General features: G+C 42.2%; 1 protein-coding gene across 2 annotated transcripts in view; it reads right to left on the reverse strand.

Moving 5' to 3' along the window:
* The window catches only part of LOC143300772 (pre-mRNA-splicing factor ATP-dependent RNA helicase PRP16-like), a 148,826-nt gene that overhangs the window by 92,765 nt on the left and 32,463 nt on the right, over window positions 1-23,598 (reverse strand). For both annotated transcript variants that reach the window (XM_076614701.1, XM_076614700.1), the window contains 3 exons: window positions 11,448-11,665; window positions 2,519-2,704; window positions 819-974 (listed from right to left, as the gene is read on the reverse strand). In XM_076614701.1, the coding sequence (XP_076470816.1) occupies window positions 819-974; window positions 2,519-2,704; window positions 11,448-11,665 (560 nt within the window). The remainder of the gene's footprint in view (window positions 1-818; window positions 975-2,518; window positions 2,705-11,447; window positions 11,666-23,598) is intronic.

Consider the following 23,598-nt stretch of genomic DNA (forward strand, 5'->3'; position numbering starts at 1 on the left):
CAATTTTTTTTTATTGCATTTTAAGAAATTTTTGTGTCAGATTGACTCATTATTTGAACATGTGAGTATTAAAAACAAAATCTTGGTTCATTTTCCTTTCATTTGATAGTACTTTTATGCATTTATCTTCAGTACTTTTTGAAATATAAGCAAATTAAAATCATTGGCATGTTTTTCTGAAAATTTTCTCAGCATAGGCTGTAGCAAAATGTACTAGCAGTGAAGGGGTTAATTCAAGGAAAACAATCTGCCTGGACTTACCATTCTGTGAGGTTAGCTGCAGGATTTCCTTTGATGTGTGATTCTGATGATGCTGATGTTTGAAATCTGTCTCCAAGCTGTTTTTCATCTCAAATGCGCGCGCGTGCGAGCGCGCGCACACACACACACGTGTACAGGCACCCATCACACACTGACACGAACTCACACACACATGCATTACACACACACACACACACACACACAAACACACTCATGTGCACAGGCACCAATCACACACACATACAAGCACCACACTCACTCACTCACTAACACACACACACACACAACAACAACAACAACATAACACACACACACACACACACAAACATACACACACCAACACAAACAACATAACACACACACACACACACACACACACACACACACACACAGATACAAGCAAAACACTCACACACACACACACACACACAGATATACAATCAAAACACACACACACACACACACACACACATACCCCCCCTCCCCCGCACCCTCGACCCCTCCACACACACAGCCCCCATCAGCCACCCACCATCCCAATCTCCCACAGGACTGACCTCCTCCTTCTTCTCCACACCCAGCAGGTTTCCCAGCCGTGTGCCAGCCAGCTCCCAGTGCTTGGCCTGTGCCTTCTTCCGCTCCGCCTGTTCTCGGTACGTCCGCACCGCTAAGCTGCCTTTCCTGGCAACGATGGCCATGTCTGACGTAGGATCCTGCACAGCCATACACACAAACACATACATGTGTACAAAATTCTGGCATGTGCTGTGAGTTACTGGCTGGTGAAAAGTAATCAATTCATCTGACAAGGGATTATTTTTCCCTTGTATAGCGCTGAACCAGGAAACTTTTTTCCCCCGATAACTTTCTCACTACCCCATGTCAAAAACATGGTGGGTTACAGAGAACAATTCTTTTCCTTTGACAAACATTACTGTCACAGCTGAATACAAAGATATACTGTTGCACATGTAAGGAAACAGGGAAAGGACCTGTTTACCTTGTCATGACACTGAATGAAATAATGGACTTTCACTGATGAACTTTCTCACTATCTCCATTCCCTTCCTCTCTGAAACAATCAGCACTGTATTTCTCTGTGCTCTGACCTTGCTAGCAACAACAGGCAGACCTGTTTCTGTGTTTGTCCCACCACTCATCAACAGACAAGTCTTTCACTCATCAGCTTTCTCCCTCACTCTCTGCAGCCCCATCTGACCCAAACTGCACTACAACACAACTCTTACCCTTGTAGTCCCAGTCAGGACTCCACACACACCCCCATCCAATTCTTCTTGTACCCAAGACAACAACAAAAATTATCAGAGAATTTCTAGTCCTGCAGTTCATTTGGTAAGGAAGACAGATTCTGTTCTCATCTCTACGCTCTGCCCTCTGAGCATTTCTAGCCCTGCAGTCCCTTTGGTAAGGAAGACAGATTCTGTTCTGATGTCTATGCTCTGAGAATTTCTAGCCCTGTGACCCCTTGGTAAGGAAGACAGATTCTGTTCTGATCTCTACCCTCTGTCCTCTGATCATTTCTAGCCCTGCAGTCCCCTTAGTAAGAAAGACACAATCTGTTCTGATCTCCTTGCTCTAAGCATTTCTAGCCCTGCAGTCCCCTTAGTAAGAAAGACACAATATGTTCTGATCTCTATGCTCTAAGCATTTCTAGCCCTGCAGTCCCCTTAGTAAGAAAGACACAATATGTTCTGATCTCTATGCTCTAAGCATTTCTAGCCCTGCAGTCCCCTTAGTAAGAAAGACACAATATGTTCTGATCTCTATGCTCTAAGCATTTCTAGGCCTGCAGTCCCCTTGGTAAGAAAGACACAGTCTGTTCTCATCTCTTTGCTCTAAGCATTTCTAGCCCCGCAGTCCCCTTGGTAAGAAAGACACAATCTGTTCTCATCTCTTTGCTCTAAGCATTTCTAGCCCTGCAGTCCCCTTGGTAAGAAAGACACAATCTGTTCTCATCTCTTTGCTCTAAGCATTTCTAGGCCTGCAGTCCCCTTGGTAAGAAAGACACAATCTATTCTCATCTCTATGCCCTGAGCATTTCTGACCCTGCAGTCCCCCTGGTAAGAAAGACACAATCTATTCTCATCCCTATGCTCTGAGCATTTCTGACCCTGCAGTCCCCCTGGTAAGAAAGACACAATGTATTCTCATCCCTATGCTCTCAGCATTTCTGACCCTGCAGCCCCTCAGCAAGGAAGACACAATCTGATCTGATCTCTACTCTCTGCCCTCTAACCTTGATGGGCACCACAGGCTCGGGCTGTTTCGTGAAGACGATGCGGCCGTCCAGAAACGGGGGCACCATGTTGTGAACCAGGAGGTGCACACGGGCCGCGTTCTCCTCCTCAAAGTCCTCGTCAAAATTGGTCTTGGCCACCACGCCACTGCGCAGCATGCGGTTCGTCTCCCACATTTCTATGTCCTGTCAACAGATGGGGCCCCACAAGGGGTGGTTCTGATGTTCAACAAAGTGCTGAGGTGGTTTGGCTTTCGCTCAAAATCTCTGTGTGTGTGTGTGTGAGAGAGAGAGCGTGTCTCACTGTGTGTGCATATCATTCATAATCTTCAACATAAGGCCCTGTGTCTGTCATAAATATTTCTATATGGGTGTGAGGATTGGGTCTTTTTCTTCTCCCATGTAACTTTTTTACTTTTACTAGAGGCATCATAATCAAAAAGTATTTTCTCAACAGTCAAAGAAAGCACTTCAAGACAGGCTTGTTGCCAATTTAATCTCCTCTGCAATCCCCATGAATGTAATCTGCAAATGGTGAAATTTTAGAACAGAAATTACAGTCTAACCTGAAATGAACTTATATAATGCACGAGGAAAAAATCTGAACATGACCTCCATTCTTAAGGCTACATAAATATGAATGTGGGTAAGTTGTGTGGGTAACACATACAGAGAGAGAGAGAGAGAGAGAGAGAGAGAGAGAGAATAGAATAGAATAGAATAGAATAGAATATGTCTTTATTACCAAGTGTACCGAGGTCACAAGGAATATTGGGGGGGATAGTACATAACAATGTACGAACACACAAATCGAAAAACATACACAAACACAGATACAGAAATCAGGATACATACAAGTGCATATCAATAAAAAAAACAACTTGTGCATACTCACACATGCATGCACTACACACACACACACACACACACACACACACACACACAAACACTCACACACACACACACATTTGAACAGAAGCCGCATATTACATGCGGATGGCGCTGATGGCTAGATCTTCAGGTAGATGGTTGTTGATTGCACAATTCCAGTTATCAGACTGGATTTGTTCGAGAGACAGGGCACTGACAGCTTTCGGGAAAAAGCTATTGGCGAAGCAATTGGTTTTCGTCCTAATATTTCTGTACCGTCGACCAGAGGGGAGCATCTCAAAAATCCCAAAAGCTGGATGTGATTCATCCTGGCTGATTGATTTTGCTTTTTTGAGTAGCCGCCTATAATATATGTCTTCTAGAGAAGGTAATCAGCCCCAGTGATCTTGGTGGCAGTTTTTACAATTCTGTTAGGGCTTCGACTTCTGCCTTGGAAATGTTTCCATACCAAACAGTAATAGCAAAGGTTAACACGCTTTCAATGACTGCTTGGTAGAAATAAACCATGAACTCTTTTCTAATTCCGAACTTTTTGAGGTGCTGAAGAAAGTACAGGCGCTGTTGTGCTTTCTTAACAATTTTTTCCGTATTTTTCTCCCATTTAAATCGTTGGAAATGATCAGTCCGAGAAATTTAAATTCACTGATGATCTCTACTTGCTTGTCTTTAACCTCTTGACTGCGCTGTTGACGTACGGCGTACGTCATGAAATGTCGCTCACCAATGCTGTATTGACGTGCGCCGTATGTCATGTTACAACGTTCTATGTTTCGAGTCCCGCATTGCAGAAAATACAGTCTGCTAACCATTAAATTAGCTCCCCTGAGAGCTCTTTATCTCCTGAGTTCCATAAGCTAAAATTATTCATTGGATTGTCATATTTAAGGCGAAAGTTTTGCAAGTTTGTACGAAGCTCAAGTTGTGTTTGCAAAGCCATGGCTGAACGCAGACAAACCCCAACACTTGCACTTGTATTGAAAGAATTCTTTCGCGATGCAAACAGTAGAGATGAAGATTGTGGACTGAATGAGACAGAACTGCGTGAAGTTGATGCCGAAGACGCTGATTTTGACAATGGAGGGGGGTGGAGGGGGAGTTGCTTGACGAAACTGAAGACAGACAAGCTCAGCTGATTCAAGATGCAGGTGGGTGTTTTCGAGGTTTGTCAATTTATTATTTGCTTTGTTTGTTGTAACAATGAATATGACTGCATTGTGTGTGTTTTGAATGTGTTAGCTGTGGTAAGTGGCTTCGTCAGTCACTGATCAGTGTGTGTGAGTGAGAGAGGGTCAGTCACGTGGGTACTGTGTCTGACCATCACAGCCCAGGGGGGCGTGGCTTGCTGGCTGGCTCATTGTTGATGACAGCGTGTGTCGCTCGCCTGCAGCTTTCTGTGTGTTCGTTCCTGAGTGTGTATTGGTTTGTTGTTGTTGTTGTTATTGTTGTTGTGTGTGTGTGTGTGTGTGTGTGTGTGTGTGTGTGTGATACGGATACGGATACGGATACGGATAGTTTATTCAATAAAGGCCATGGCCCCTCATGAAGGGGGTACAGTGAATCAACATTCAAAATCAAAACCTTGCAAATTACAGAAGTGAATGATAAACTGCAAATGATAATCCACAAATTGGATAATGCACAACTAATAATGATTAACTACATAATACACTGCGAAACTTAAAAGCCTTATATAAGTAAATAGCAAACTGTTTTATAACAGTTTCGTTAGTTGATGACATAAGCATGGCAAGTCGAAATAAAGTAGGGTGTCTATAATATTTTTGTGGAATCCACTCATGTCTAAGGTCATTCAAAGCAGGGCAACACAACACAAAGTGAAGTTCGGTTTCTTCAGCACGTCTGCATAAAGGACAACTAAGATCAGAGACACTGGACTTTCGATAACGATAATGATGAAGAAATATGTCAGAAATTCCAAATCGGAACCTGGTTGTGATATGTTTCAAATGCTTATCCATTTTCATTGACAGATAAGTAGGAATAGAGTGTATAGAAATGAACTGTCTGTAAAACTCAAACCTATCGCTATCTTGAACATGATAAGACCAATCTTGCCATCTACAGTCAATTAATCTTGTTCGGAGTGCACTAATAAATCCCTTTATGTCCCCTACCCCCTGCTGTAACCAAACATAACCAAATCCCAGTTCATATAATCTAACCCTAACCTTTGATACCCAGTTTACCTTACCCCTCAAATCTAAATCATATAACATATTTAATGCTTTTTTCGGCAACCTTGAATCTTCCATTTGTGTTATTTTCAACCAATAGCGAATACATCTTACTGCGGAATTGAGATGTATCGGATATCTTTTTGTTTCCCCATAAATTAAATCATTAGGCGTTTTCATGGTAACTCCAAGAAACTTTTTCAGTGCAAATAAATGAACACTCTCGCAGCAAACTGCAGCATTAGAGAGACCCCAAATTTCTGCTCCATATTGTACAATGGGTTGTACCTGGGAATCAAACAATTTAATAAACAGATCAAAAGATTGATTTTCTAAACTTGACAGTTTTTTCATAATACAAAGTAATGCTTGTTTAGCTCTACATGCAAGATCTTTACATGCAACTGTGAAACTCAATTTTGTTGAAAAATATATTCCTAAGTATTTATACACATTCACTACTGGCATCGTTATTCCATTATAAGTCCATTTTTCCCTAATTCCTAAATATCCACCTTTTCTAAATACAATTATGTTACTTTTTGACATATTTACTTTCAACTGAAGTGATTTTGCAGCTCTAGATAGACTATTTAATTGTGTTTGTAAACCAATCACAGTTTCAGATATCAACACAACATCATCAGCTAAGAGGAGAATGAATAACTCTAGAATCTCACCAGTAAATTGTGCACCATGTTTTCCGTTTCTGACAACTTCTGAAGTTAGTTCGTTAATAAAAAGAGAAAATAATACAGGGCTGCACACATCACCTTGTTTTACGCCAGAAGTGCATTGAATATAATCAGTCATCTTCCCCCCACATCTAACCCTTCCTTTCACACCCGCATACATACTCATAATACATTTCAACAACTTTCCACGAACACCAGTTTTTAAAAGAATAGGCCATAGAATTGTTCTGTTTATGGAATCGAAGGCTTTCTCAAAATCTATAAAAGCCACATACAATTTACGATTCAAAGAAAACTGTTTTTGAATAAAGGCCATCAAAGTAAACATATGATCAACAGTTGAGTAGTTGTGTTTAAATCCTGCCTGGTATTCACCTGTAATATTGTTTTCTTCTACCCATTCTTGCAGTCTCTGATTTATAATTGTACTATACAACTTACTACTTGCATCACAAAGAGAAATTCCTCTATAGTTATTCGGATTGTTTACATCGCCCTTTTTATACAGTGGTAAAACAATAGATTCGGTCCATTTTTCAGGATAGATTCCTCTGTCAAATAACGAGTTAAAAAAGGTTACAAAGAAATTCAAAATCAGGTCAGATTCAGTGGCATATTTTAACAATTCTCCAATTATACTATCAGGTCCTGCAGCTTTACGGTTCTTAATTTTCCTTAATGCAAACATCACTTCTTCTACCGAGATTGGACGATTTAAATAATCTTCTTCATCTTCATCTTGTTCCCACTGCAGTACGTTATCAGAATTTACCTCTTTTGTTAGAAGGGTTTTAAAGTGATCAAACCAAACATCATCAGTAATATTGTTAGCTGGCTGTTTTCTTTTAAGTGACATTTTACGAACATTGTTCCAAAATTCTTTCTGACTTTTGATAGAAGCAATTAATTCTGTCAACAATATATCATTAAACTGCTTTCGCTTTCTCTTTTGCAAATGTTTATATTCCCGTCTGGCCTTACAAAAACAATGACGATCATCAACATCCAGAGTACGTCTAAATTTGTTGAACAACCTACGAACATTTTTTCTAGCGCTACGACATTCTGCATCAAACCAATCTTTTGGTTTTAACTTGTTACTGATACTAATTTGTTTCTTCATATGTTTAGCAGCATCCTTGATACATTCATTAAAAACACTTAACGCTTGGTTTATATCAACACTAATTAGGCTAATTGCTAAGTTTATTTTTTCTTTAAATTCTTCTGAACGTATGTTATGAATGTATACATCAGCCAAGTCGTCACTCCACACAAATTTTTCTAAAACAAAATCATTTTCAAACTGTGTGTTTTCCAATTCATAACCCCGGCCTGTGAAACGGAGTTCCACAGGCATATGATCGGATTCAGTTCTGTCAGACACACACAACGTACATGAATCACACAACAATGCATACATATCACAAGACATAATGAAATAATCATTCACACTGCATCCACTATCCGATATATAAGTGTAGCAGCCATTTTGGTCGCCATGACACATTCCATTAATTATACACAAGTCAAGTGCAGTACACATATTCAACAGCAATTTTCCATAGTTGTTAAGAACAGAATCTTCGGAACGTCTATTGATACTAATTGGGTGACTTCTTCGCTGAAACTCATCTCCTGTAACTCCCTGGCAGTGGTGGGAAATATTACATGTCCTGCCATTCAAATCCCCACACAGCAAGATATAAACATCATTGTAAGCTAATGTACAATCAATCAAAAAATCTTCCAATAACGCAATTCCATTTTCACAGTCAAAATATGCATAGTATGGGGAACCTTCGGGTGGTACATAACAGTACACAAACAACACATCTTTGTCAATACCAAATAATATCTTATCAATAAGTAATGCATCAAAACTATTAGATTTTACATCAACTTGCTTTACGTATGGAACATAAACATCTTTTACAAGACAGACAACTCCTCCCGATCGCCTCCCCTTTTCAGTGAATTTTACTGCAGGAATACAAAAACTGTTGTATCCAGGGAATAATGAAGGTATAAAATCATCAATAAATGTTTCAACTAAACAAACAAAGTCAAACGAGCAAAGATATGAAATAAAGTCACCGTCATGTAATTTTGAAATCAACCCATTCACATTCCAATGAACAAAAGACAATGGCTTAATTCTACTGTTTTTTACACAAGCAGCACTTTTATTTTGGTTCAGTACATTATTTTTCTTGCGCCTATGTTGACAGACCACATTTTCAGGCGTTGACACACACCGCGAACATTCATCGTCAACTCTTGCACACACACTGTTTCCAACATCAAAAACACGTGCGAGCTCAGTGTCACACTGTCCAACACTGGACGGCAGTGCCGGTGTCACTGTTCTTTTTTCCACCCCATTGGAAAAAGCGTCACTTCTTAAACAAATGGGCATGTGTGTGTGTGTGAGTAAGAGAGAGAGAGAGAGGGGGGGGGGGAGAGAGATGATGTTTATAAAACTGAAATCAGAGAATGATATACAGAACTGTATGCCTAAATTACTTTGTAAATGCAACACTTGTAGAAGTATGTGTCTGTGTGTGTGTGTGTGTGTGATGTGTTGTCATTTTGTTTTGTATGAGAAAGAGAGAATGAAGGGGGTGTGGCATACCATGAACCAGTTTCAGTGGGTGTGTGTTTTGGGGGTTTGGGGTGGGGGGTGGGGTAGGTATGTGTGTGTTTGTATTTCAGCTTCTGAAAACAATCAGAAATAAAATGGTACCATTTCATGATCTTTTTATATGTAAAAAACAAAAAACAAACTAAAAACCCAACAAACTTAGTCTTTTATGCAATGTGTTTCAGGTATGCAGCATGGTGATGATCATGATGTTCATCCTGGACCATCTGGAGTTAACAACTTGCCACAAACCTACAGCTGAAGACCAGCAGCAGCAAGACCAAAGGGCAGTAAACAAGCCTCCAGCAATTCTAGATTTCAACAAAAACATGGGTGCCATGGACCATCATGACCAACAGCTGCAGCCCTATGATGCCACAAGGAAAACCCTGAAGTGGTACAAATAGCTGTGTGTGCATTTTCTACAAATTGCCATGCTGAATGCACACATCCTCTACAAAAAAGCAGGCAGCAGCAGTACACTCCTGGACTTCAGAAGGATGTAATTAGTGCCATGATTTTTGGTAACCAAGACACTGCTAAAGATGACCACGCTGTTTGTCTTGTGTGGACAACACTTCATCCCACCTACCCCACAGAAGGCCTGGCCACAAAGGAGGTGCAGAGTCTGCTGGAAGAAAGGACAAAGAAAGGATGTGGGGTTCTACTGCCCAGACTGCCCCAGCAAACCAGCACTGTGTCTTGAAGACTGTTTCTGCAAGTACCACACACAGCGTTTTTACTGGTGATAGATCCTGGGTGAGTACACCCTTTTAATTCTTTGTGTGGACTGTGTTGGAGTCTTATGCACCTGGACACTGTTGCTCAGCCTTGACAGTGTGTGTGGTTAATCACAACAGTCACAAGAAAGACAGGTTGATAACATGGTTGATATTGTAGCACCTACATGGTGGAATGACAGTCCCAATTTTTTTTTTTTATTAATGCATTTTATGGAATTTTTCTGTCAGATTGACTCATTATTTGAACATGTGAGTATCAAAAACAAAATCTTTGTTCATTTTCCTTTCATTTGATATATACTTTTATGCACTTATCTTCAGTACTTTTTTTAAATATAAGCAAATTAAAATCATTGGCGTGTTTTTCTTGTTTTTCTGAAAATGTTCTCAGCATAGGCCATAGCAAAACGTACTAGCAGTGAAGGGGTTAATGACAAGTGGTGAGGGGTCAGATCTGGTCTTCCTGAAATCTAAAATTAATTCTTTTATTTTTGATACGTTGAGTTCCAAGTTGTTTTGATCACACCATCTGACAAGTTCTAGTACTTCTTCCCTATATTTTGACTCATCACTGTTCGTAATCAGCCCTTCTAGAGTAGTATCGCTGGCAAACTTGACCATGGTGTTACATTCATTACGAGTTGCTCAGTCATGTGTGAATAGTGAGTACAACAGTGGGGATAGAACACATCCCTGTGGGGTGCCTATGTTGAGAATTCATGTGGAGGAGGTGAGGTCACCAACTTTAACAACTTGCGGTCTGCATCTTAGAAAATCTACGATCCATGCACAAATTGATTCAGTCAGCGAGAGGTCTTTCAGTTTAAAATATAGTTTTGATGGTACTATTGTGTTGAACGCAGAGCTGTAGTCAATGAAAAGGATCCTAGCATAACTGTTAGGATTTTCGAGATGTCTGAGAATGTGGTAGAGACCTATGCTAATGGCATCTTCAACTGATCTGTTGGGTCTGTAGGCAAACTGAAAGGGATCAAAAGATGGAGGAATGCAAGTTTTTAGGAATTGCAGAATCAAGCGTTCAAATGTTTTCATGACGACTGATGTATAGCTACGGGACGATAATCATTAAGACAACTAGGCTGTGCTTTCTTTGGAACAGGAATGATTGTTGATTTCTTAAAGCAGTGTGGTACCACACATGACTGAAGGGACATGTTAAATATGTCAGTGAAGACACAGGATAGTTGGACTGCACACTTCCTCGAAAGGCCTGGTGAGATGTTGTCAGGGCCAGCGGCTTTTCTCATTTTCAGATGACTGAAGTAGCGTCTGACTTCATTCTCTTGGACTATGAAAGGGGGAGTGGGGGTGATTTTGGGTGCAACCACGTCAGAAGCAGACAGTGGTTTGTCAAACCTTGAGTATATTGTGTTCAGTTTGTCTGGAAGAGTTCTGTCAGTGATGTCGACTGTGTGGTGGGTCATTTTGTAATCAGTGATGTTCTGCAGTCTGGTCCACACATTCATAGAGTTGTTTGTGGACAAATGTTCTTCTAAATGCCTAACACCAAATTTTGTCGTTTGAAAATATTTTGATATTTTTTGTTGGAATGCACACACTTTCACAGAAAGAAATGTAATCGGACACTGTGCCGGTATATTCATCTAAGTTCCCTGCAAAGAGTACTCTCATTTTAATTTGTTCTTTCTGTCATCAGTGACACACACACACAAAAGATGAAAGAAACTCCATTTTCACAGCAAGAACAGCTACAGGAGTACTTCCCACAGCTTTGCCCACCTTGTTGATTTGTCGCTGCTGAGCGCTCATGCGCTTCTTCTTCCTCTGCTCAAACTCCTCCTCCTTCTTCTTGGTGTACTCGGCAGAGGTTCCGGCAAAAGGGTTGGACTCGTCGTCATAGCCCTGGTCCATGCTGTACCACTGACGGTCCAGTCGCTTCTGCTCCTCCTCCCACGCTGCGCGGTCATCCTCCGACTCAAAATCCGCATTCTCTTTGTCTGAAGAGTGCAGACAAATGAAGGATTAACTGAATATCAGAATAAGATTGTAGACAAATGAAACAATAACTGAATAGTGGAATTAGATTGTAGACAAATGAATGAATAACCAAATACCAGAATTAGATTATAGACAAAGGAAGGAAAAACTGAAGACAGAAATTAGATTGTAGACAAAGGAATAACATAACACCGGAATTAGAATGTAGACAAATCAAGGCATAACTGAATACCAGAATTAGATTGTAGACAAATGAAGACAATAACTGAATACTCAAATTAGACTGTAGATAAATGAAGGAAGAACTGAATACCGGATTTAGACTGTAAACAAATGAAAGAAAAACTGAATACCCGAATTAGATTGCAGAAAAATGAAGGAGTAACTGAATACAGAAATGAGATTGTAGATAAATGAGGGAATAATTGAATACCAGAATTAGACTGTAGATAAACAAAATAATAACTTAATACCAAAATTAGATTTAGATAAATGCGGGAATAACTGATTACCAGAATTAGATTGTAGATAAATGAAATAATAACTGAATACAGGAATCAGATTGTAGATAAATGAATGACTGAGTACCGGAATTAGACTGTAGATAAATGCAGGAATAACTGAATACTGGTATTAGATTGCAGACAAATGAAGGCATAATACCAGAATTAGATTGTAGATAAATAAAGCAATAACTGAATACCAGAATGAAAATGTAGACAAATGGAGGAATAACTGAATAATGGTATAAGAAATAAATGAACAAAAATGTGAGTTCATTTTCATAATGCTGTATGCCCTGTGGCACAAAAGGTTTCCACTGCTGCCTGACTTGTGCTGTCTTCACTAGCTCCCCCCAGGTATAGTGATTCTCCTTCACTTTTTCCAAGAATAAAAATGAATGGACATGAAATATCCTTTCCCTTAGAGTAACTAAGAGAAACAAAGAAGGAACATATAAATGCCAACAAACACATTAAATTACACAGACATATAGGCTGACATAGTCAGAGATAAGGGAAAATCAAATTTAATAAGAATGATGAAAAAAAGGAATGAAAAGTAACATTATTTCCCACATGAGTTACGACACATCAGAAGGAAATAAAATGATGAACATAAAGGAAATTTTCTTCCTAAAATTACGTTTAAATAACATACTTACCGTGACCCACTAGTGCAGACTCCGGCAGGGGTCTGACATTCCTGTCCTGTGCAAACTACTACCCGCCTATGCGGAGAAAACAAAAGTAGCTACGGCCGATAACCTCCCTAAGTAGGTTACCTCCCCTGTGTATCCCCGACTAGCGCCCCCTTTTTATGGCAATTCGCCGCAACCAGCACAGCATGCAGGGAGAACAGAAAGCGGGGAGGAACAGGAGGGTCTTAAATGTGGGTCACGGTATATTACTTAAACGTAATTTTAGGAAGGAAATTTCCTTTTAATTACATATACTTAACCGTGACCCACTAGTGCAGAATGGCATGACAAGCCGGAGGGCTCGTCTGTTCTATTGTCAGTGCGCTGTGATGGGCTGTTGTGTGACCACCACAGAGGCAACGCCTCTTCAGCCATCATCCCTAAAGCGATAGACATCCCTCAAGTAGAATTCAATGACGGTAGCAGGGTTTTTCCAGCAAGCAGCCTCCATGTCTTGTTGCCATGCTGAGTGGGCAAAATGCAAGGGAAGAGGACCATGCTCTGACTTCGTGAGCTCTGGCTGAGGGGGCATGCACTAAGGGGTCTGAGTTTGAGTGGGTGAGCTGGCAACACCACTCGCCAGGGGCGATGGGGCTCAGAGATAGGGTGTACTGTGTCACCTAAGGATATCGGTGTGGGCAAAGAAGACTGAGGCCCACAGCTGTATTGTGGGAGAGGTCTGTGGACCACAGCTGTGCTGATAAATGTAGCGCAAAGAGAATCACATCAGTGTGATGAATCCACACTTTACTGAGAGCCCTTCCAATCAAAGGAAGGGAAGGAAACACGTACCCTACAGGGTTATCTCACTTGAGCGCGATTAAGTGTCATTGCAAGGAGGTGCACATGTAGCTTGATCTGGTGATTCCACATCGGTTGTGGGCCGATAGTGGAAATGATATATGTGTTTGAAGGAAACTGTGGCATAAGACAGAGGTAGCCCACCATGTTGGGCTTGCCTCAGGCATGATAGCCAGATCTGTAGAGCTTCTCCGTGCGAACTGACAGGCAATGGGCGCTCCCCCGCCACTTTTTTGTCGCTGCCAAAAAACAGCACTGGCATGTTGCCTGTGCATAGAATGGCAGACATTTGGCAACAAGAGACTTGAGGTCCCTGGTGTCTCTGGGACATGGCTGTGTAATTGCCCAGATAGGTACCATCATGATGGGGCATACAGAGGCTTGGTGGCTTCTCTACCTGAGTGTGGCATGTTGGAGCAAACTGCAGAAAGTTGTCGGCAGTCAATGGCTGGGTTGAATCAAGCTGTGGGTGTGCACTTCATGTGCCTGCAGGTCATTGAGTATCATTCTGTGGTGGAATTCCTAATAGAAGAGGGTTTCCATGGGGAAAATTTTCGCTAAAGTTTCTTTAGTGAGAAAGGGGACCAGATCCATGACAGGCCTCTGGCTGTGTGTGGTGCGCACTAAGTCTGGGATGGAACAGGGCGGGGGCAGGGAGAAAAGTGCCGCTAGATGTGTTGTACTGGCCATTTACATCAAATCAATGATCTGACATACATTTACAGTATGGCCAACAGCAAAGTGAGAGCTGTATTGTCAGTGGTTTTTTAATTGCAAAGGGAAATCGTTTGCAGCTTTTCATGAAGGACTATGTCTCTCACACTAGAAGTCAAATTGCACTGGGGCATTCAGTGCTGTAGCCATTGGAATGCAGAAGTTGAATCTTGTGGCGAAGAGATCCACATGTGGTTTGTGCCAATGGTCCCAGATCAGTTGAAGTGTCGAGTGTGACAGGGTCCACTCCGTTTGGAGTACGGTGTGGGAGCTGCTGAGGTAATCTGCGAGAATGTTCAGCTTGCCAGGGACATGTCGTGCTGTCAGGTGGATGTTGTCTTCCTGACACCAGAGGGGGACTGTCTCCGCACACAGGGGCAGCTGGTGTGAGTGTGCACCCCCTGTTTGTTTACATAACACGCTACCGTCATGTTGTCCGTGCACAGCACGATTGACCTGTGCGAGATGTGGGGGAGGAAGTGCTGGAGGGCCAGGAAGACCACCTCCAGCTCTAGCATGTTGATGTGCCACATGAGTCTAAGTCCCCGACGCTGTGTGGTTCTCCATGTGGGCACCCCAGCCCATGCTGAAAGCAGATGTGTACAGTTCCCCATCTGGTGTTGGGTTCGAGATTGGAGCCCCTGCCTTGAGCCATTGCATGTCCATCCAGCACTGGGTCAACTGTGAGAACCATGTGCCCAGAGGTATACGGGTGTCCCATGTCTGTGAAGACTGGGACCACCTGTCCTGGAAGGGTCACTGAAATGGAGAAGTGTACCCCATGCCGAGCGTGGGACCTGATTGTCTCTTGGCCCGTGGCCTAATAAAACTTGGAATGCGATAGGTGACATCCATTAATGGAAGGGCCAGCTGGGATGTATATCCCAGTGTGAAACTGAACGCGACAACATTAGTGTGAAGCTAACGTTGTTCTAGGCAGTCTTTAGACCTGAAAAACTAGGAAGAAGAAGACCGACATCCTATCCCATTAACAGCATGGCCAGCTAGGAAGTACAGGCCATGTGAGACATATCACAACCACAGTAGTGTGAAGCTGGGTTTGTGCTAGGCAGTTTTTAGGCCTGATAAAGCTTGAGAGGCGAAAACCAACATCCATGAACGGCAGGGCCAGCTAGGATATATTGCCCTTGAGAAACTGTTGACACAACCATAGTGGTGCAAACCCAGGGTTGTTGTAGGCAAATGAGTTGGGTTGGCTTGTCCCTCCTTGCACCAAGAGAGGGCATCCTTAGCCCTGTGGGTGGGAAGGGAGTGTGTGTGGGTCCCTAAGGACCAGCCACTACTGATATGTGAAGGAGCATACATTCAGGCTTAAATGAGGCAGTTTTGTCTGTGAGTGCAGACATCCTCCGAAAGCAAGGTAGGGATGTATTTATGAAAATGAATACATATATGTGCAAAGGGATATATATAAACTTCCATCAACTCGAGTGATGATGTCAAGAATATGCCAATGACAAGAGATCGAGGCACAAGAAATAAGTGGCTGTACAAGCATACGTGTAGCATGCACAGATATACCCAAGTAAATGGGTAAGTATGCATAATCAGTAATGGAAAGGAATCTGTGTATGCACATAATCATATATAAGAATGTACATACACATATGAATATTGTGCCAGTATGTAGACACAGAGAGTTCTGGGCATTGTGTACAGAATGATGCAAATGCAAATATGCATATATTGCTATGTAGGGAATATAAGCCAGATGGCACCCCAAGAACCTCAGGCATGGACTTTGCCATACGAACCAAACTTGCACGACAGCTTGACAGCCTTCCACGTGGGATAACGACAGGCTGATGACCATGCGTCTGAAGCTGTCCAAGGATAGCTTCGCCACAGTCATCAGCTGCTATGCCCTGACGATGACCAACCCTGTTGACATCAAAGAAGCTTTCTATGAGGAGCTCAGCCGCACCATTTCAGCGGTAGACAGAAGGGACAGGCTGATCATCCTTGGGGATTTCAATGCCCGCGTCGGCGTGGACTTCTCCTCGTGGCCAAAAGTCCTAGGACAGCACGGCACTGGCAAGTGCAACTCCAACGGACTGCTTTTGCTCTCACTCTGTGCGCAGCATGGACCGACCATCACCAACACCCTCTTCCAACAAGCGGACAAGTACAAGAACACATGGATGCACCCCCGCTCCAAGCAATGGCACATGCTGGACTATGTGACTGTCCGGCAGAGGGACAGAGGTGATGTTTCCATTACACGCTGCATGAGAGGAACAATCTGTTGGTCAGACCATTGCCTGGTATGCAGCAAGGTGAACATCAGACTTACACGCAAGCTCCAACTAGCCAGGCAGAAACCCCCTAGGAAGGTGAACATCCACTGCCTCCCTATCACCAAGGACATGCTGCAGCAGCAAATTCAAGTAGCTCTCCAAGAAATTCCTGCATCCACTGATGTAGAAGAGGTATGGAGCACCTTTAGAGATGCTGTGTACACAGCAGCAGCTGACACACTCGGCTTTGTACAGAGGAGCCACAAAGACTGGTTTGACGAGAACGACTCTGGAATCTCCAAGCTCCTGAACACACTGCATATACGGCATCAGGATCACATTTCCGATAAAGACTGCCAGAGGAAGGAGAACCAGTTCTTGCAAACCAAGCAACTCGTACAGAAGAGGCTGCGTGAGATGAAGAACACCTGGTGGGATGGAAAGTCCGAAGAGCTCAGTCCGCTGCTGATGCTCACGACATGAAGAACTTCCATGATGGTCTCTGAGCTGTGTATGGACCGAGAGTCACAGGATCAACCCCTGTCCAAGCCTCGGACCAGACCACCCTCCTGACAGACAAGAAAGACATCCTTGCCCGCTGGGCAGAGCACTTCAACACCCTCCTCAACAGGGACTCGTCCGTATCTGACGAGGCAATTGCAGCCCTCCCACAGCTACCAGTCAATGACTCGCTAGCTGCCCCTCCCACCAAGGTCGAGACCCAGAAGGCCCTGAAGCTGACAACGTCAGGAAAAGCACCAGGAGCGGATGGAATCCAGGCTGACATCTACAAGTATGGTGGCAAGGTGCTGACAGACAAGCTGACTGCCCTGTTCCAGTCTATCTGGGAGAGAGGGGAGGTCCCCCAGGATTTCAAGGATGCTTCTATTGTCCACATTTACAAATGGAAGGGAGACAAAACATCCTGCGATAACCACCGTGGAATCTCTCTCCTCTACATCGCCAGCAAGATCTTTGCCCGCATCATACTAAACAGGCTGGTTGACCATGTCTCCAACACAGTCATCCCTGAAGCACAGTGCGGCTTCCGCTCAGGCAGGGGAATATGTGACATGGTGTTTGCTGTACGCCAGATGCAAGAGAAGTGCCGTGAGCAGAACAAGGAGCTCCATATGGTCTTTGTAGACCTGACTAAGGTCTCTGACACGGTGAACCGCCATGGTCTGTGGAAGATCCTCCTAAAGTTTGGCTGCCCAGAGAGCCTAATCCAGCTGATTGCATCTTTCCACGATGGCATGCAGGTGAGAGTACAGGAAAATACTGACATGTTGGATCCGTTCCCTGTGGTAAATGGAGTGAAACAGGGCTGCATCTTGGCACCCACACTGTTCTCCATTCTCTTCTCTGCCATGCTGATTGACGCCTTCCAAGACTGTGACTGGGGCATCTACATTAAGTTTTGCACAGATGGCAAACTTTTCAACTTGCGGCGACTTCATGCCAGGTCCAGGGTGTTTGAGATACTGATGAGAGAGTTCCTCTTCGCTGATGACTGCGCGCTTGCTGCACACACCCATGAGGGCATGCAGTTCATTATGGACAGGTTCTCAACCTCCTGCAGGCGCTTTGGACTCACCATCAGCCTCAGCAAGACCGAGTCCATGTACCAACCGGCTAGCTCACAGGACGCCAGTGCCTCCCCCCCACCTGCAATCAAGATCAATGACACAGAGACCAAGTCAGTCGACAAGTTTTGCTACCTGGGCAGCACCCTATGCAGCAACAGAGCCCTTGATGCAGAAGTGACGCTGCACATCGCCAAGGCCAGCTCCGCCTTTGGCAGACTCAACAACAGGCTGTGGAACAACAAAGGCATCAGGCTCAGCACCAAGATGAAAACTTACAGAGCTGTTGTGCTGACCACCTTGTTGTACTGCTGTGAAACATGGACGACGTATCGCCATCACATTCAACATCTTGAGCAGTTTCACCACAGATCCTTGGCATAAAGTGGCAAGACAGGGTCTCCAACCTCCAGGTCCTAGAGAGGAGTGGCCTGTACCTGCTCTGTGGGCAAAGGGTGGTGCAGGCGCAAGGTGTGGCACCAGGAAGCAGAGTGGTGCATAATTGCTGCATCAAGTTAAAAATCAGTTGCTGGTTGTTTGGTTCAGCAGCTTGCTGAGACGCCATTAGTGGATGGGAAACAGCAGCAACCGGCGGTGTGGCAGATGGGGTCATCACTGCATGGCTTGGTGGGACCGTGCACGCACCCGCACTGTAGGCGAGGAACAGTGCTGGTGCAAGGGAAATAACTGCTGCGGTCAGCAAGGGTGACGAAGCAGGGGTTGCCTCCCTTGGATTGGGCGCTCTGGACAAGGGGGAGGGTGCACGTGTATGGGTGAGCGTGTCCCCTTGTGGTCCACCTTCCTCCCTACATATGGGGAGGGCATCCCTACTCGCCTCGGTTGCCATTGGATCCAAGACGGTCGAGGCATGCCGTGTGGGGGGTCGCGTGATCCGATGTCACGGACACCACCACGGATGCATCACACACAGGGCCCAGTCTAGCATGCGGATCCAAAGCAAGCATATGGTGTTGTTTCCCCAAAGGGATTGTGGCACATTCCATTGGTGCAACTGTGGGTATGGGTAAAGAGATAGAGGAGGTCAACTCATGCACTGCTGACTGGCAGGGCCGAGAAAACGTGGATCGTGTCAAGTCCGTTCACGGTTTAAAAAAATGATAAAAGGGGGTGGGGAAGAGTTAAAAAGAAAAAAAGAAGGGTGTGTGTGTGTGTGTGGGAGGGGGGGGGGGCGGGTAGAGGAATAAAGTATGCGTGTTAGCTTGTCCATTAATCATCTGGTTCATATTTTGCAGGGTGATTCACTGGTGACTTGATTGATTGATTGATTGATCCATTTATTTGTAAATACTTGTTGTGGTTTTTTTTTTTTTTTTTTGGTTTTTTTTTGGTTTTTTTTTGGTCAGCCCGAACTGACAAAGTACTTAATGCCACGGTGTTTGTAAATATGTTGTGAAAAATGGATAGATAAACAATCATTTTTTTTTTTTTTTTTCTCTCGTTCACATGCTTGGACGGAATGCATATCAAAACACTTCACCCATCTTCCCACCAGTACACACACACATACCCACGCACACACATGCGCCCACACACGCATGCGCGCACACACATGCACACCCCCGCTCCATATACATACACACGGTTTCGTATTCAGACATTATCTATTATTGTCTCTCGCGAATATTAATTTTTTTTTTTTTCTTTTGCTCTCCTTATTGAGAGACTGCTTTTTGAAGTTAACTGAAATCGTGCTTTTTTCGCCTGTCCGATTTGTGTGTGGGGTTGTGTTTGGCTTTTTGCGATGAGTCAGTCTTTTTGTGTTGTGAATCACTGTGCATGACCTATTTGATTTGTGATGGTTGTGCTTGGTTGTTGTGAATCTTGGAGCAGGTCGGGTCGCAGGTGTGGCCTGCCTTTGCTCATGCTCTTGAGGTAATTATATGCTTAGCTGATTATGTATGTTTTCGTTCCCGCTACACGCACGCATACACACACACTCACACACACGCACACGTACACACACACATACACACACACGTTCGCGCGAACTTGTACACAAAGGTGACTGCAGGCGAAGTGAGTAAGGTTGTGTTGCACGTGCTCCAGGTTCCCTTGATGGTTCGGGATCTCCGAGTGAGTTAAAAAATCAGAACATACTGGCACGAATGTTATGTGAATATTGTCTTAGTTGTTTTGAGTTTTGCTAATTTGTTAAAAAAAAAAAAATCTGAAAAGAGAGAAAAAAAGAGAAGACAAAATCGCTCGCACGATTTTTACAAGTTTTGTACACACACGCGCGTTGACTTACACACGCGCGCGCGCGTGCGTGCGCACACACACACACACACACACACACACACACACACACACATCTTGTAAAAAATACTTTCCACGAGAATGGGAAGGAGTTTCGTGAAATACGGCTTTATGAAATCAAAATTTGTGCGATGTTGTGTTCCCTGATCGCCAAGGATGGTCAGAGGAAAACAGGTGTCTGTTGTTTTTTTTTGTTTTGTTTTTTTGTTTTTGTTTACTTGTTTGCTTTTCTTCTTTGCCAATGTATGTGTATTTTTGTGTGAACGGAAAACATTTTGTCTTGTTTCTTTTTCATATATTTCATTTGATTTTCGCCAAATATTTGAGTGTCTGATGCTTCAGTTTGTAAAGAACAAGGAATTCATTATCGTTCTTGTTCTTTTTTCATTTCTTAGATTAGAAAAAATGGTACAGGTGGAAAATTTTGTTTTTGAAATATTAATGGTGCAATACGTGTGGTCCAATATACAATTCACTCATGAATAGTCTAAAAATATCATCCTTAAACTGCCAGGGGCTAGGTGCTTTTCAAAAAAGGAAAGATGTTTTACAATACTTAAGGCAAAAACAATATTCAGTCTATTTTTTACAAGATACACACTTTACAAAAAAGATGGAGAGACAAATAAGGGCTGAATGGGGTTATGAATGTGTTTTTTCATCTAATAATTCTAGGTCACGAGGAGTAGCTATCTTGCTGAATAACAACTTTCAGTTCAAAATTAAAAAAACCATTACAGATACTCATGGTAATTATATCATTTTGGTCTTAAACATATTTGATATTGAAATTCTATTGGTAAACCTTTATGGCCCTAACAGAGATGACCCTATATTTTTTGAAGAAATTCAGAAAAAAGTTGAAGAGCAAGAAATTTCTAACGTCATAATGGGAGGGGATTGGAATTTAGTAATGAATCCCAACGTAGACTACCACAATTATAAGCATGTGAATAATCGGGGAGCACAAGAAAGAGTTTTAAAGATGATAGATGACTTACAGTTAGTAGATATATGGAGGGAACTCAATACTGAAGTCTTAAGATACACTTGGAGGAGACCTACTCCCTTACAACAAAGCCGTCTTGACTTCTTCTTGATCTCAGATAACCAGGTTACTGATGTTAAAGACGCTGATATTTTGTACGGTTATAGAAGTGATCACTCTTTAGTCAAAGTTGACTTAGTATTTAATACAGAACCAAAAAGAAAACCTTTTTGGAAATTTAACTCATCTTTACTTAGAGACAGTGATTATATTAAGTTAGTGAAAGAAACAATAGAGAAAATAAAGGAACAGTATGCAGTATTACCTTACACACGAGAAAATATATGTAATATCCCGAATGATGAAATTCAGTTTACTATAAGCAGCCAGCTCTTTTTAGATGTGTTGATAATGGAGATAAGAGCAAAAACTATAACTTTTGGAATAAGAAAGAAAAAGCAACAAATAGAAACAGAGGAAATGTTAGAAGAGGAAATACAACGACTCGAAAAGGAAGTTCGGTCGTATAATATAATTAGAGAATTGCAGGAGAAGACGGAAGAGCTCATACAGTTAAGGAATTTGAAAATGGAAGGGATAGCTTTAAGATCTAAAGCAAGATGGGCATCTCAGGGTGAAAAAGTAAGTAAATATTTTTGTAATCTTGAAAAACGTCACTTTATCAGCAAACACATGTTAAAGTTATTTACAGATCAAGGCAATATACTGACAGAAACAGATGAAATACTAAAGGCGACAAGACATTATTATGAAGACCTATACAAAGAACAGAATGTAAAAGATTTAGATATTAGTGAGTATGTAAACAACTTACCCAGACTTGATGAGACAGAATCAAAACAACTAGAAGGATTAATTACAAGACAAGAAGCCACAGATGCTATCAGACGAATGCAAAACGACAAGAGTCCAGGTACAGATGGAATGACTGTAAATTTTTTCAAATTTTTTTGGAAGGACATTAGTGACTTTGTTGTGAGATCACTGAATGAAGGATTTATAAGTGGAGAAATGTCAACAACACAGAAAGAAGGATTAATTACATGCCTGCCAAAAGGGGATAAACCAAGGGAATACTTAAAAAACTGGAGGCCTATATCCTTGTTAACGTTATTTATAAGATAGGATCAGCATGCATAGCTAGTAGAATTAAGTCAGTCCTGCCTAAGTTAATAAATGAAGATCAGACAGGTTTCATTCCAGGTAGATACATTGGTGATAACTTAAGAATACTATATGACATCATGCATTACTTAGAAAAAGAAGACATTTCAGGCTTACTAGTTTCAATAGACTTTGAAAAGGCATTTGATTCGGTAAACTGGGTATATATGAACAAGGTCTTAAACGCTTTTGGATTTGGACAAGATATATGTAAATGGGTAAGCACTTTTTATAGAAATATAAAGTCATATGTCATAGTAAATGGTAAGGTATCCCAGAGTTTCAGAGTACAAAGGGGATGCCGCCAGGGAGACCCGATTTCGCCATACCTCTTTGTATTGTGCTCTGAGATTCTGGCATGCAAGATAAGGGAAGATGAGGGTATTAAAGGCATTAGCATATTGAACACCGAATTTAAAATTTGTCAGTTTGCCGATGACACAACATTTACGTTAGAGGGAGATAAAGAATCGTATGAGAAATTATTCGAAACACTAAATAGATTTGAAGAATTTTCAGGTCTGAAGTTAAATTATGATAAAACGCTAAATGTTTGGTTAGGGTGTATGAGAAATTCGAAAAGGAAGTATCTCCCAGAAAAGAATATGAAATGGAACCCCCCCAAATTCAAGATTTTAGGTATATGGTTTTTAAACGATCTATCAAAAATAACTGAAGTGAACACAAGGGACAAATTAATAGAAGCAAAAAAATTATTCAAGATTTGGTCAAAACGTATATGTACACCCCTCGGTAGAATTGCTATTCTCAAATCTCTCATACTTTCAAAGCTAATATACTTATGGATTCTTCTTCCAAACCCTCCAGACAAAGAAATAAAAGAATTACAGAGACTATGCTATGAATTCGTATGGGATAAAAAGCCAGATAAAATTAAAAGAAAATACTCAATACATAAAGT

Source organism: Babylonia areolata, chromosome 26 (assembly GCF_041734735.1).
Source record: "Babylonia areolata isolate BAREFJ2019XMU chromosome 26, ASM4173473v1, whole genome shotgun sequence".
Classification (NCBI taxonomy): Eukaryota; Metazoa; Mollusca; class Gastropoda; order Neogastropoda; family Buccinidae; genus Babylonia; species Babylonia areolata.